The sequence below is a fragment of the Oncorhynchus nerka genome, linkage group LG7 (assembly GCF_034236695.1).
Source record: "Oncorhynchus nerka isolate Pitt River linkage group LG7, Oner_Uvic_2.0, whole genome shotgun sequence".
NCBI classification, from domain to species: domain Eukaryota; kingdom Metazoa; phylum Chordata; class Actinopteri; order Salmoniformes; family Salmonidae; genus Oncorhynchus; species Oncorhynchus nerka.
In genome coordinates, this window is record NC_088402.1 from 95,468,973 (window position 1) to 95,482,297 (window position 13,325).

The 13,325-nt window shown below is 45.1% G+C and overlaps 1 protein-coding gene across 1 annotated transcript in view; it reads right to left on the reverse strand.

Annotated features, from left to right (window-relative positions):
- Positions 1-2,516: 2,516 nt before the first annotated feature.
- The window catches only part of ngfa (nerve growth factor a (beta polypeptide)), a 58,370-nt gene continuing 47,561 nt past the window's right edge, over positions 2,517-13,325 (reverse strand). The window contains 4 exon segments of the mRNA XM_065020063.1: positions 2,517-2,554; positions 2,557-2,650; positions 2,652-3,206; positions 3,209-3,357. Of these exon segments, the coding sequence (XP_064876135.1) occupies positions 2,517-2,554; positions 2,557-2,650; positions 2,652-3,206; positions 3,209-3,346 (825 nt within the window). The 5' untranslated portion in view covers positions 3,347-3,357.

Consider the following 13,325-nt stretch of genomic DNA (forward strand, 5'->3'; position numbering starts at 1 on the left):
CTGAAGCGGCAGCTTGTCACCGTCCCTTGGAGAGCAATTCTGAGGTAATTAATTGAGGTGAAATGGAACTCCAAGTGTCCTCCTTCCTTAGCGACAGCTACTGCAGTAACCAAGCAACCGGCATAGCAACGGACGCTTTGGTTCATGACGTAATCCAGTCAGAATTTCTAGCAACAGCCCTAGCAACAGCCCTAGCAACAGCCCTAGCAACAGTGCTAGAAGTCATCGAATCCCATGTTGACGCAGAGGGGGACACCATTAGGCCGGGAGACACTATTTCTCATAACAGGCCCAACTCATAAAAACAAACTATTATTATTATTATCATTATTGTTATGTCAGTCACTCCAATTAGCCATGTCAGCTAACCATTTTTAGATTGTAGTTAGTCTATCCAGCTATCTAAACTTGTAGTAATCATGGCTGAATACCACATTGATTTTGGCTCACTCAGATATCATATTAACATGGCATAAGTCATTACAAAATAGAATTGCAAGAAAGTAGCTCCATCCTCTCCATCCTTTCTCATCCTGTCTCCATCCTCGTTCCATCCTATTTCCTCTCTCCATCCTCTCCCCCTTCCCCCATCCTCTCTCCATCCTCTCCCTTCCTCCATCCTCTCTTGCTCCAACCCCTCCATCCACTCTACAGCCTCTCTCCATCCTCCCTCTATCATCTCTCCTTCTCTCCTTCAAATCAAATCAAATCAAATCAAATTTATTTATATAGCTCGTACATCAGCTGATATCTCAAAGTGCTGTACAGAAACCCAGCCTAAAAACCCCAAACAGCAAACAATGCAGGTGTAAAAGCACGGTGGCTAGGAAAAACTCCCTAGAAAGGCCAAAATCCATCCCTCCCTCCTCTCTCCCTCCATCCTCTCCATCCTCCCTCCATCCTCTCTCCCTCCAGCCTCTCTCCATCCTCCCTCCATCCTCCTCTCTCCCTCCATCCTCTCTCTCTCCCTCCATCCTCTCTCTCCTCCCTCCATCCTCTCTTTCTCCCTCCATCCTCTCTTTCTCTCTCCATCCTCTCTCTCCTCCATCCTCTCCATCCTCTCTCCCCTCTCCATACCTCCTCATACTCTCTTCTCTTCTCCCTCTTTCCCCTCCTCTCTCCTTCCAGAACTCCTCCACTCTATCCTACCCTGCACTCACCCCCTCCCTCCTTCTCTCTCCACCTCTCCTTCGGTGTCCAGATGTTAGTTGGGACCGTCCCTCCTGTGATAGCTCTAACATCACATAGTTCTCAACACCATCGGCTTTGTTAACACCAGCACTCCCTCCAAGGTGACAGGAATCCTGAAGTTCCAGCATCAGGTTGGTCCCAGACAGTGTGTGTATTCTGTACTCTGCCTGGTCAACCAGTGAGGGCCAGCACGGCCAGGGTGAGATTCTCCGACATGTCCACAGGCACCATGCAAACTCACACCCGGCATACACACATGCACGCAAACACACAAACACACACGTTTGTTATGCTATCCTTGTGGGGACAAAACAATTGATTCCCATTCAAATCCTATTTTCCTTAACCGTTAAACCCTAAACTTAACCCTTAACCCTAACCCTCATTTGAACCTCCTAAACCTAACCCCTAAGCCTAAAATAGCCTTTTAACCTTGTAGGACCGTGAAATGTCCCCACTTGTTTGTGAGAACTTCTGGTACCCATAAGGAGAGTATCACCAGACACACACACCATGTTCTCTGCATGGTGTCAATAGAGATCTCTGAAAAGCTCCAACAGCCAATGAGAGTAAGGAACCAGGCATATACTGAAGAGTTTAATAAATAACAACATCAACAACAACAACAATGAAAGCTTGATTTCATGATGTGTGTATATATACACACTTATTTAATATATATTTAAATTCATATTTGACTGTTTAAAATATAAATATGACTTACAGTCCTCATAACTTAGAAGAACCAGGACACTGACTGAGGTAGGGGTGATTCAAGAGTGTGTGTGTGAGACCCACCAGAGGGCAATCATACTCGACCCCTAATGATGGCCGATGATGATGTGTGTACTGTGTGTGGTTCAGGGTCCATAGTCCCAGGGGTTAAAGGTCAGATGATGGTGTGTGTGGTTCAGGGTCCATGGTCCATGGTCCATATTCCCAGGGGTTAAAGGTCAGTGATGATGGTGTGTGTACTGTGTGTGGTTCAGGTTCATGGTCCATGGTCCATAGTCCCAGGGGTTAAAGGTCAGTGATGATGGTGTGTGGTTCAGGTTCATGGTACATAGTCCCAGGGTTAAAGGTCAGTGATGATGGTGTGTGGTTCAGGTTCATGGTCCATATTCCCAGGGTTAAAGGTCAGTGATGATGGTGTGTGGTTCAGGTCCATGGTCCATGGTCCATATTCCCAGGGGGTTAAAGGTCAGTGATGATGGTGTGTGTACTGTGTGTGGTTCAGGGTTCATGGTCCATGGTCCATAGTCCCAGGGGTTAAAGGTCAGTGATGATGGTGTGTGGTTCAGGGTCCATAGTCCCAGGGGTTAAGGTCAATGCCTCCAGGACTTGCGGCTGAGGACGCACACACGCGCGCGCTGATGCGTATCAGCCTCCACGCCATCTGCCTTGACTTGGTGAGCGAGCACGTACGGTGCGTGCTGGTGCAGTACGAGTTCCAGTGTGACGGGGCTGTCGATGCCGCGGCACCCTGATTTGGCCCTCGCCCCCGGGGGTGTGGCCACACGGCAGGTGGTCTCGTAGAAGAACTGTCTCTTGCGAACGTTGTCTATCTTCACCTCTGGCAGAACCTCCACCTCGTTGCCGGCGATGTCTGTGGCCTTGGTCAGGTTCCCCAACCACACGCTGATGCTGTCGCACACGGAGTACTCCCCCCTGTGCATGGGCTGCCCCCCCGCCTTCCGCCTCACCCTCACTCCCCCACCCGTCACCCTCCCCACTTCCTCCTCTCCCTCCTCTTCCCCCGTCTCCCCCCCCAGGCCGTGGTGAGAGGGGGGTACGTCACTGAAGACGACGCGCGGTGAGGAGTGGTAGAGCCGCTTGCCGAACAGTTTGGTGTCCACCTCCGGGATGGAGGAGGTAGAGGGGGAGCCTGTCTCAGAGTGGCCCAGGGAAGAGATCCTGCCCTGGGGTAGAGAGGCTGGCCTGTGGGCCTGTCTGGTCCGGCTGGGTCTCTGCTGAGTCTGCTGCTCCTGCTGAGGTGACACTGAGAGGCGGGCCGCTCCCGCTGCTGTTTTGCTCTGCCATTGGCTACTGTGTGGTGTTCTGCGCTGTGGCTGGTTGCCACCGGGCCCAGGACACCTCCCATGTTCAGTACAGCCTGGACGCCAATCAGCAGAAGCACCAACAGCAACGACCTCATGGGCACACGTCCTGTCAACAACAACATAAACACATTCCTGTCAACAACAACATAAACACATTCCTGTCAACAACAACATAAACACATTCCTGTCAACAACAACACACGCCCTGTCAACAACAACACACGCTCCTGTCAACAACACACGTCCTGTCAACACAACACATGTCCTGTCAACAACACACGTCCTGTCAACAACAACACATGTCCTGTCAACAACACACGTCCTGTCAACAACAACACACGTCCTGTCAACAACAACACACGCCCTGTCAACAACACACGCCCTGTCAACAACAACACACGCCCTGTCAACAACACACGCCCTGTCAACAACAACACACGTCCTGTCAACAACACACGTCCTGTCAACAACACACGCCCTGTCAACAACACACGCCCTGTCAACAACAACAACATATGTCCTGTCAACAACAACACACGTCCTGTCAACAACAATAACACACGTCCTGTCAACAACAACAACATCAACACACTTGTCAACAACAACAACATCAACACACGCCCTGTCAACAACAACAACATCAACACACGCCAGTCAACAACAACAACATCAACACACGCCCTGTCAACTGTAACAACACACGTCCTGTCAACAACAACAACATCAACACACGCCCAGTCAACAACAACAACATCAACACACTCCTTGTCAACAACAACAACATCAACACACGTCCTGTCAACAACAACAACACACGCCCTGTCAACAACAACAACATCAACACACGTTCTGTCAAGGACAACAAATATCAAACACTCCTTGTCAACAACAACAACACACATCCTGTCAACAACAACATCAACACACATCCTGTCAACAACAACAGCATCAACACACGTCCTGTTAACAACAACAACACACGTCCTGTCAACAGCAACAACAACACATGTCCCGTCAACAACAACAACACACGTCCTGTCAACAACAACAACATCAACACTTGCCCTGTAAACAACAACAACATTAACACACGTTCTGTCAACAACAACAGCATCAACACACGTCCTGTTAACAACAACAAAAACAACATCCTGTCAACAAAAACAACACATTGCATGTCAACAACAACAACAACATCATGCCATAGCCACATGGACCTCATGGACACACGTCCTGAAACACAGACAGTTACTACGGATACCCTATAGAGATAAAGATGACCTGTTTTGGCATGGACATTGAGGACTTAGGAACTGGGTGGGACTTCCTTCTCGGGTTAAAGAAGAATCAAACAATTCCATCCAGGTTATCAGGAAGAATCAGCCAATGAATTATACTCCTGAGCAAAACATCCCATAGCTGTAGATGAAATCCATAACAGTAAATCACCAGTACAAAACCTCCAGGTGACTGTATGCAACCTACTCATAGAAGTAGTGGAAGAAATGGCCTACTTCGAAATGGAGATGGCCTTAATGGCGCTGCACATGCATCATAATGGGGACAGATACATCACTGAGTAAAAACCCTTAAACGTCCAACTCACCAACCCTAACCCACCAACCCTAACCCACCAACCCTCCAACCTTCAAACCCTCCATCCCTCAAACACTCCATCCATTAAACCCTCCAATCCTTAAACCATCCAACCTTTTTAAACACTTGAACCCTTAACCTAACCCTCCAACCCTTAAACCATCCAACCCTTAAACCCTCCAACCCTTAAACCATCCAACCCTTCAACCCTCCAACACTTAACCCACCAACCCTTAACCCACCAACCCATAAAACCTCCAACCTTTCCAACCCTAAAAACCCTCCAACCCTTAAACAATCCAACTCCTTCAACCCTTCCAACTCCTCCAACCCTCCAACCCTTAAACCATCCAACCCTCCAACCCTCCAACCCTTAAACCCTTAAACCCTCCATCCTCCAACCCTGCAACCCTAAACCCTCCAACCCTAAAACCCTCCAACCCTCAAACCCTTAAAACCCTCCATCCCTGCAACCCTTAAACCCTCCAACCCTTAAACTTCCAACCCTCCATCCCTCCAACCCTTAAAAACCCTTAAACCCTCCAACCCTCCATCCCTGCAACCCTTAAAACCCTCCAACCCTTAACCCTCCAACCCTTAAACCCTTAAACCCTCCAACCCTAAACCTAAACCCTCCAACTCCTTCCAATCCTAAACCTTCCAACCCTCCAACCCTTAAACCTTCCAACCCCTCCAACCCTCCAACCCCTTAAACCCTCCAACCCTCCAACCCTTCCAACCCTAAACCTTTCCAACCCTCCAACCCTCCAACCCTTAAACCTTCCAACCCTCCAACCCTCCAACCCTTAAACCCTCCAACCCTCCAACCCTCCAACCCTTAAACCATAAACCTTCCAACCCTCCAACCCTCCAACCCTTAAACCTTCCAACCCTCCAACCCTCCAACCCTTAAACCTTCCAACTCCACCCTCCAACTTAAACCTCCAACAACCTCAAACCATCCATCCATTAAACCCTCCAATCCTTAAACCCTCCAACCTTTTTAAACACTTAAACCCTCCAACCCTAACCCTCCAACCCTCCAACCCTTAAACTCATTTTGAATTTCCTTTCTTTTCGGCTTAAGACCAACGCTCACTTCTTAATTAAAACATAGTTTTTTTGTTTTTAATTTCCAAGGTTTTACACCGGAAGGTGATTGTACCAAATGATGAAAATGTTTTATATTTATTTATATTTATATTTATTTATTTATATTATATTATATATTTTTGTTTGTCTCACATAATGTATTGTCCAGAACCCAGTTTCCCCAAAACATCCAAAAGGCTAAGAGGTTAGAACCTCCGTGGACACATCATTAAATCTCAGAGCTGTTTCAAAAAAACATAGTTACTAAAGTTTGAAAACGATCGTTATTTAAGCGACTTCCTCAAACCACTCGTAGAACCGCTAATTGTGCCTTCTGCCTGAGCACTTTATCCACTGAAGACCTCCGCTACACATAAAATCAAGCGGTCTCTCTGTGACCTCCGATTACTCCAGAAATGAAGTTGACTACAATATAAAGTTGTCTTATAAACAAGCAAAGGGTAAAAAGATACTTTATCGAAAGATAAATACGTACATAGGCATATATACACTGCTCAAAAAATAAATAAAGGGAACACTAAAATAACACATCCTAGATCTGAATGAATGAAATATTCTTATTAAATACTTTTTTCTTTACATAGTTGAATGTGCTGACAACAAAATCACACAAACATTATCAATGGAAATCAAATGTATCAACCCATGGAGGTCTGGATTTGGAGTCGCACTCAAAATTAAAGTGGAAAACCACACTACAGGCTGATCCAACTTTGGATGCTTCTACACCTGCATTGCTTGCTGTTTGGGGTTTTAGGCTGGGTTTCTGTACAGCACTTTGAGATATCAGCTGATGTACGAAGGGCTATATAAATAAATTTGATTTGATTTGATTTGATTTGGTGTAATGTCCTTAAAACAAGTCAAAATGAGGCTCAGTAGTGTGTGTGGCCTCCACGTGCCTGTATGACCTCCCTACAACGCCTGGGCATGCTCCTGATGAGATGCGGATGGTCTCCTGAGGGATCTCCTCCCAAACCTGGACTAAAGCATCCGCCAACTCCTGGACAGTTGGTGGATGGAGCGAGACATGATGTCCCAGATGTGCCCAATTGTATTCAGGTCTGGGGAAAGAGCGGGCCAGTCCATAGCATCAATGCCTTCCTCTTGCAGGAACTGCTGACACACTCCAGCCACATAAGGTCTAGCATTGTCTTGCATTAGGAGGAACCCAGGGCCAACCGCACCAGCATATGGTCTCACAAGGGGTCTGAGGTACCTAATGGCAGTCAGGCTACCTCTGGCGCGCACATGGAGGGCTGTGCGGCCCCCCAAAGAAATGCCACCCCACACCATGACTGACCCACCGCCAAACCGGTCATGCTGGAGGATGTTGCAGGCAGCAGAACGTTCTCCACGGTGTCTCCAGACTGTCACGTCTGTCACATGTGCTCAGTGTGAACCTGCTTTCATCTGTGAAGAGCACAGGGCACCAGTGGCGAATTTGCCAATCTTGGTGTTCTCTGGCAAATGAAAAACGTCCTGCACGGTGTTGGGCTGTAAGCACAACCCCCACCTGTGGACGTCGGGCCCTCATACCACCGTCATGGAGTCTGTTTCTGACCGTTTGAGCAGATACATGCACATTTGTGGCCTGTGGAGGTCATTTTGCAGGGCTCTGGCAGTGCTCCTCCTGCTCCTCCTTGCACAAAGGCGGAGGTAGCAGTCCTGCTCCTGGGTTGTTGCCCTCCTACGGCCTCCTCCACGTCTTCTGATGTACTGGCCGGTCTCCTGGTAGCGCCTCCATGCTCTGGACACTACGCTGACAGACACAGCAAACCTTCTTGCCACAGCTCGCAATGATGTGCCATCCTGGATGAGCTACACTACCTGAGCCACTTGTGTGGGTTGTAGACTCCGTCTCATGCTACCACTAGAGTGAAAGCACCGCCAGCATTCAAAAGTGACCAAAACATCAGCCAGGAAGCATAGGAACTGAGAAGTGGTCTGTGGTCCCCACCTGCAGAACCACTCCTTTATTGGGGGTGTCTTGCTAATGGCCTATAATTTCCACCTGTTGTCTATTCCATTTGCACAACAGCATGTGAAATTTATTGTCAATCAGTGTTGCTTCCTAAGTGGACAGTTTGATTTCACAGAAGTGTGATTGACTTGGAGTTACATTGTGTTGTTTAAGTGTTCCCTTTATTTTTTTGACCAGTTTATTTAAATCATATTGAAATCATTTTCATGTTCAATCAATTAGTTCTATTTTGCTCATTGTAGGCTACTGTCTAATTTCATGATGTGTAGGTCTAACAACATGTGTCCTAAGCATTAGAAAAAGCCGACTCAATATTTGCAGCAATGGGGGTGATCATTTATTTCTAGGAGCTGATCCTTCCTCGGTATCTAAGCTTAAGGCAAGATTTGAATGGAGAACGCTCATCCGAGAGCAAGGCTGCCTTTCTTTCGATCCGATCAGCGTTCTAGAATCCACATCTTCACAGTTTAAAGGTGACGTTCTAGAATCCACATCTTCACAGTTTAAAGGTGACGTTCTAGAATCCACATCTTCACAGTTTAAAGGTGACGTTCTAGAATCCACATCGTCACAGTTTAAAGGTGATGACACATGTTCTAACATGTTGGGAAACGCGTGTGTGTTCTTTGGCTGTTATAGAAACTATGCATCGTTAAAACATCCGTAAGCTTAAGTTCCATCGCTATCGGGAGATGGATAAGAGTGTCTGCTAAATGACTTAAATGTAAATGTAATCGCCTCCTGGCTATTACATTTATGTAAAACATATGGTTTCTCCTTTTAAAGAGGGGAAGGGGGTTAAAATCAACAGCTGCTTTACATTAGGCACGTACCAGTTCCTGTAAGAGACTGAAAGTACTGAATTAGTTGGCTGAGTGAGCATTCAGAAAGGAGTTCCCCCCAAATCCGGGAGAGTTCCCCCAGACCCCCCTCCAGTTGTTTAGTTGTTGACGTCCACTTCCCACTAAGGGTACCTACACCAGTGTCTCTTAGACGTCTTCTTTTGGTCCTGTTAGAATCAGCCATTTTTATTATTTTATTTTATATATTACATTTTAACCCGATTATTTTCTCACCAATCCAATTGCGATCCAATTACGATCGTCTCGTCGCTGTAACTCCCCAACAAACGGGAGAGGCCAAGGTCGAGTCATGCGTCCTCGAAACATTGTTGATTTGCAAATTTTTTAATCAACATTGGTATCATATTGGCTTACATATGATGGTAGGGAGATTTTAATTTACCACTGAGTTTCAAACAATGCACACTATAGTCCGACCGGCGCAGATAAAATATTTTGGCTTTTTCTATGCGGACAATTTTTCCTTTCGATAAGTGGTATCGAAGACTACAGATACACATACAAGGCTGGATTAATTAGATTTCTTAATGGATTGTGGGACTGAACTGAATAGAACATTTACTTTAATTGGAGGAAAAGGACATTGAAGATAAGGACTATGGTGGACTGTAGACTATGTTCAGGACTGTTACTGCCACCATGGACTGTAGACTATGTTCAGGACTGTTGATGCCACCATGGACTGTAGACTATGTTCAGGACTGTTGATGCCACCATGGACTGTAGTAAGCTAGGTTCAGGACTGTTGATGCCACCATGGACTGTAAGCTAGGTTCAGGACTGTTACTGCCACCATGGACTGTAGACTATGTTCAGGACTGTTACTGCACCAAGCACAGAGCAGGAGTGGCTTCGGGACAAGTCTCTGAATGTTCTTAGTTATCCAGGGTTTTTGCATTAGGAAAACGTTTAGTGTCTTTATAGTTCAATTCCTCCATGTTTTCCCAGAATTCCTCCCATGTGGTCAAAAGCAGCCTTTCAACATGTCCATTTGTTTTCCCAGAATTCCTCCCATGTGGTCAAAAGCAGCCTTTCAACATGTCCATTTGTTCCCTCACCAACTTTTATATAAGGTTTCTCTGATTTAAAAAAATATTTTACGTAGCTTCCTTCTGGGTAGCACTGTTCATATACTCTATATTACACAACCATTCTCCTTACAGCACAATGCTAGCTGACATTAGCAGAGAGAGCCTCAAATCCAACCAACACCAAAGGGAGCTCTCTCTCTCTACATGTAATTGACCTCATTGAAAAATGAACCGTTTTCAGCCTACGACCTAACACGAGGTACATCCTGATTAGTGCATCTCAAATAGCGAGGTGATAATTGTCAGCTGCACATGAGCTTTAATATACAGTGGGGCAAAGAAGTATTTAGTCAGCCACCAATTGTGCAAGTTCTCCCACTTAAAAAAGATGAGAGAGGCCTGTAATTTTTATCATAGGTACACTTCAACTATGACAGACAAAATAAGAAACAAAAATCCAGAAAATCACATTGTAGGATTTTTAATGAATTTGTTTGCAAATTATGGTGGAAAATAAGTATTTGGTCACCTACAAACAAGTGGGAGAACTTGCACAATTGGTGGCTGACTAAATACTATTTTTTGCCCCACTGTATATATATATATATATATATATATATATATATATTTTTTTTCATATAACTAGACAAGTCAGTTAACAACAAATTCGTATTTACAATGACGGCCTACACTGCCAAACCCAGACGACGCTGGGCCAATTGTGCGCCGCTCTGTGGGACTCCCAATCACGTCCGGTTGTGATACAGCCTGGATAGCTTTGTAGCCATGCATTATACTAGGTGAGAGCAAAATTAATTTATAATCTGAGTCCCCAAGAGGTGCTTTATAGCCATGCGATATACCTCCATAACAGATATCTAGTTTTTTTTATTTTTATATCGAGTGTGGCAGGTTACATATTGTTCATAATTTGGGAGGCAGGTAAAATCACCAGGTAAAATCACAGAGGACGAGTTTTGGCGCAACAATCTCCCGATGAGATGATGGATGATGTCAGCAGCCTTGTTGTAGTTGGCTTTACAGTTGGCTTTATATATACCAGTGTCATAACGTTGGCCTGGGGGTAGGTTTATGACAATCAGAAATACCTCTCCCCACTTTTTCCTCTCTCTACCCTACTGATGTGACATTTGCAAACCCTTCAGGTTAACATAGAGATTCTGGGAACATCAGAAGCTGGGGGGAAATTAACCATATTTCGTTGGTACTTAATGAATAGGATGTTAGTTCGGTTGTCATCTGAGACATTCTCATCAATGATAGGATGACAAACTCTACAGTGGAAAGTCTACACATTGTAGTTATCGGATTCACATGGAATTGTTGTTCAATTTAAATGTTTGAATATAAAATTATTGGTGAAAGGATGAAATGTAATTTTAGCTTCCAAATGAGAGATTTGGGTTTTCATAAGGTTAGGGCTCAGCTCAATCAGTGGCACGCCCCTGTGAAGGAACATGGGTTATAAAACTATGAAACATACCCTTCTATCCCTCCACTATATAAAGCCTTGACGAAAATGTAACCTCCTGTTCCGGATACATTAGGATGACGATCCGATGTCAGAATGGTTCAGATAATAACTACAGAACGAAGCCACCTCAGCGTGAGCTTTGGTTGAGAATGTTATGAACTTTAAACTCTTATTCACTACAGAAGTGATAGCTCCTAGCCGTTGAGTTAGCAACAGCAGCTGCAAACGTGGGCTAGGAAAGAACAGACAGAGTATCCCGTCTACCACACAACTACGTTACTACAACGTATCCAATTTACCAGCAGAGACATTCTTCAAAGGACTCGGTTTGGCAACACGGCCTTCCATCTACCACCAACCTACTGAAGCGCAGCTCAGAGTAAATATTTATTGCATTTTCCTTTTCCAAATGGGCGGTAATTTAGAATGCATAAGATACTGTATTTACGATAGTGTAGCTGCCTACGGCCTGATAGAGACATCGCTTCTCCCCTTGTTCCTCAGTCTTCCTTCTCTTTCACTCAAACCCAGCCCCTTTTCTTTTGTGTAACCAGCTGTCATATCTGTTCCGTCCGCTAGGGAAGTTTTTCTTCATGATGTAATTTGTAATCAAGGTATGATTCATTCTGTGTATATGTAAGTCTGTGTGATTAGTTAGGTATTTAGTAATACATAATTAAACCCAATTTTTGTATTGCTGATTCAACTTGTTAGCCAGGGTTCGTGAAGATAACCAAGAATGTACAACTTTCAGATGAGACTGAATTAAGGTGATGATTAATATTGACTGCTATTGATGTAAAATACTACTAGGTCTTTAAGAGTTTATTCAGAGAGTTTATTTTATTGTCCCTAGTTTGTTCGGAAGATAACAGCTCTATAAATATTATTTTGTGGTTCCCCGACTTTCTAGTTAATTACATTTACATGATTAGCTCAATCAGGTAATATTAATTACAGAGAAAGGATTTTATAAAATAGCATGTAATCCAGCATAGCCAAAGACACGACACCAGAGTCACAAATATTTGTCCAAACTCCCTCGGCAGGTAGAAAATCTGAAGAGGTAAAGACACGACTTCCACACTGCAAAATGACGGTACAGTAAAATCCTTACATATTAATATGTAAACGGCCTCTAGTGGCTTTTTGGGGATTACGGGATCTCTGTCTCTTCTACTTGGGGTTCCCAAGCCTTCTATTTTCAGTTCATTGCTATCATGTCTTTTAGCCAGATTTTAGTGACACATAGCAGACAGCTCTCTCTGTATTCATTGAGGTATCTGACACCGACAGCGAGAGCACAGTGATGCAAACGTGGGCTAGGAAAGAACAGACAGAGTATCCCGTCTACCACACAACGACGTTACTACAACGTATCCAACAGCGAGAGCACAGTGATGCAAACGTGGGCTAGGAAAGAACAGACAGAGTACCCCGTCTACCACACAACGACGTTACTACAACGTATCCAACAGCGAGAGCACAGTGATGCAAACGTGGGCTAGGAAAAGAACAGACAGAGTATCCCGTCTACCACACAACGACGTTACTACAACGTATCCAACAGCGAGAGCACAGTGATGCAAACGTGGGCTAGGAAAGAACAGACAGAGTATCCGTCTACCACACAACGACGTTACAACTAGCAACAGTGATGCAAACGTGGGCTAGGAAAGAACAGACAGAGTATCCCGTCTACCACACAACGACACGTTATTACAAATCAGAGTTGACACCCCTTTGTGGATTATAAATTGTACGGAGGTGTTCACCTGCATGTTTAGAAACATCGGACTTAACCTTCTGGCAACCGGAGTATGCTTTTTCCTTATCAAAATGCGCACCTGTCGGGCTCACCTGTAGATGTACCCGACAGGTGCACCCTGGAGCTCCCTGGTGTGCTCTACAATAACAGGGACAATCTTAAAATGGCAATTAAACTGCATCTGGTCTCGACAGGGATTCCCCTGAGGGAAAGTGTCTAGCGCA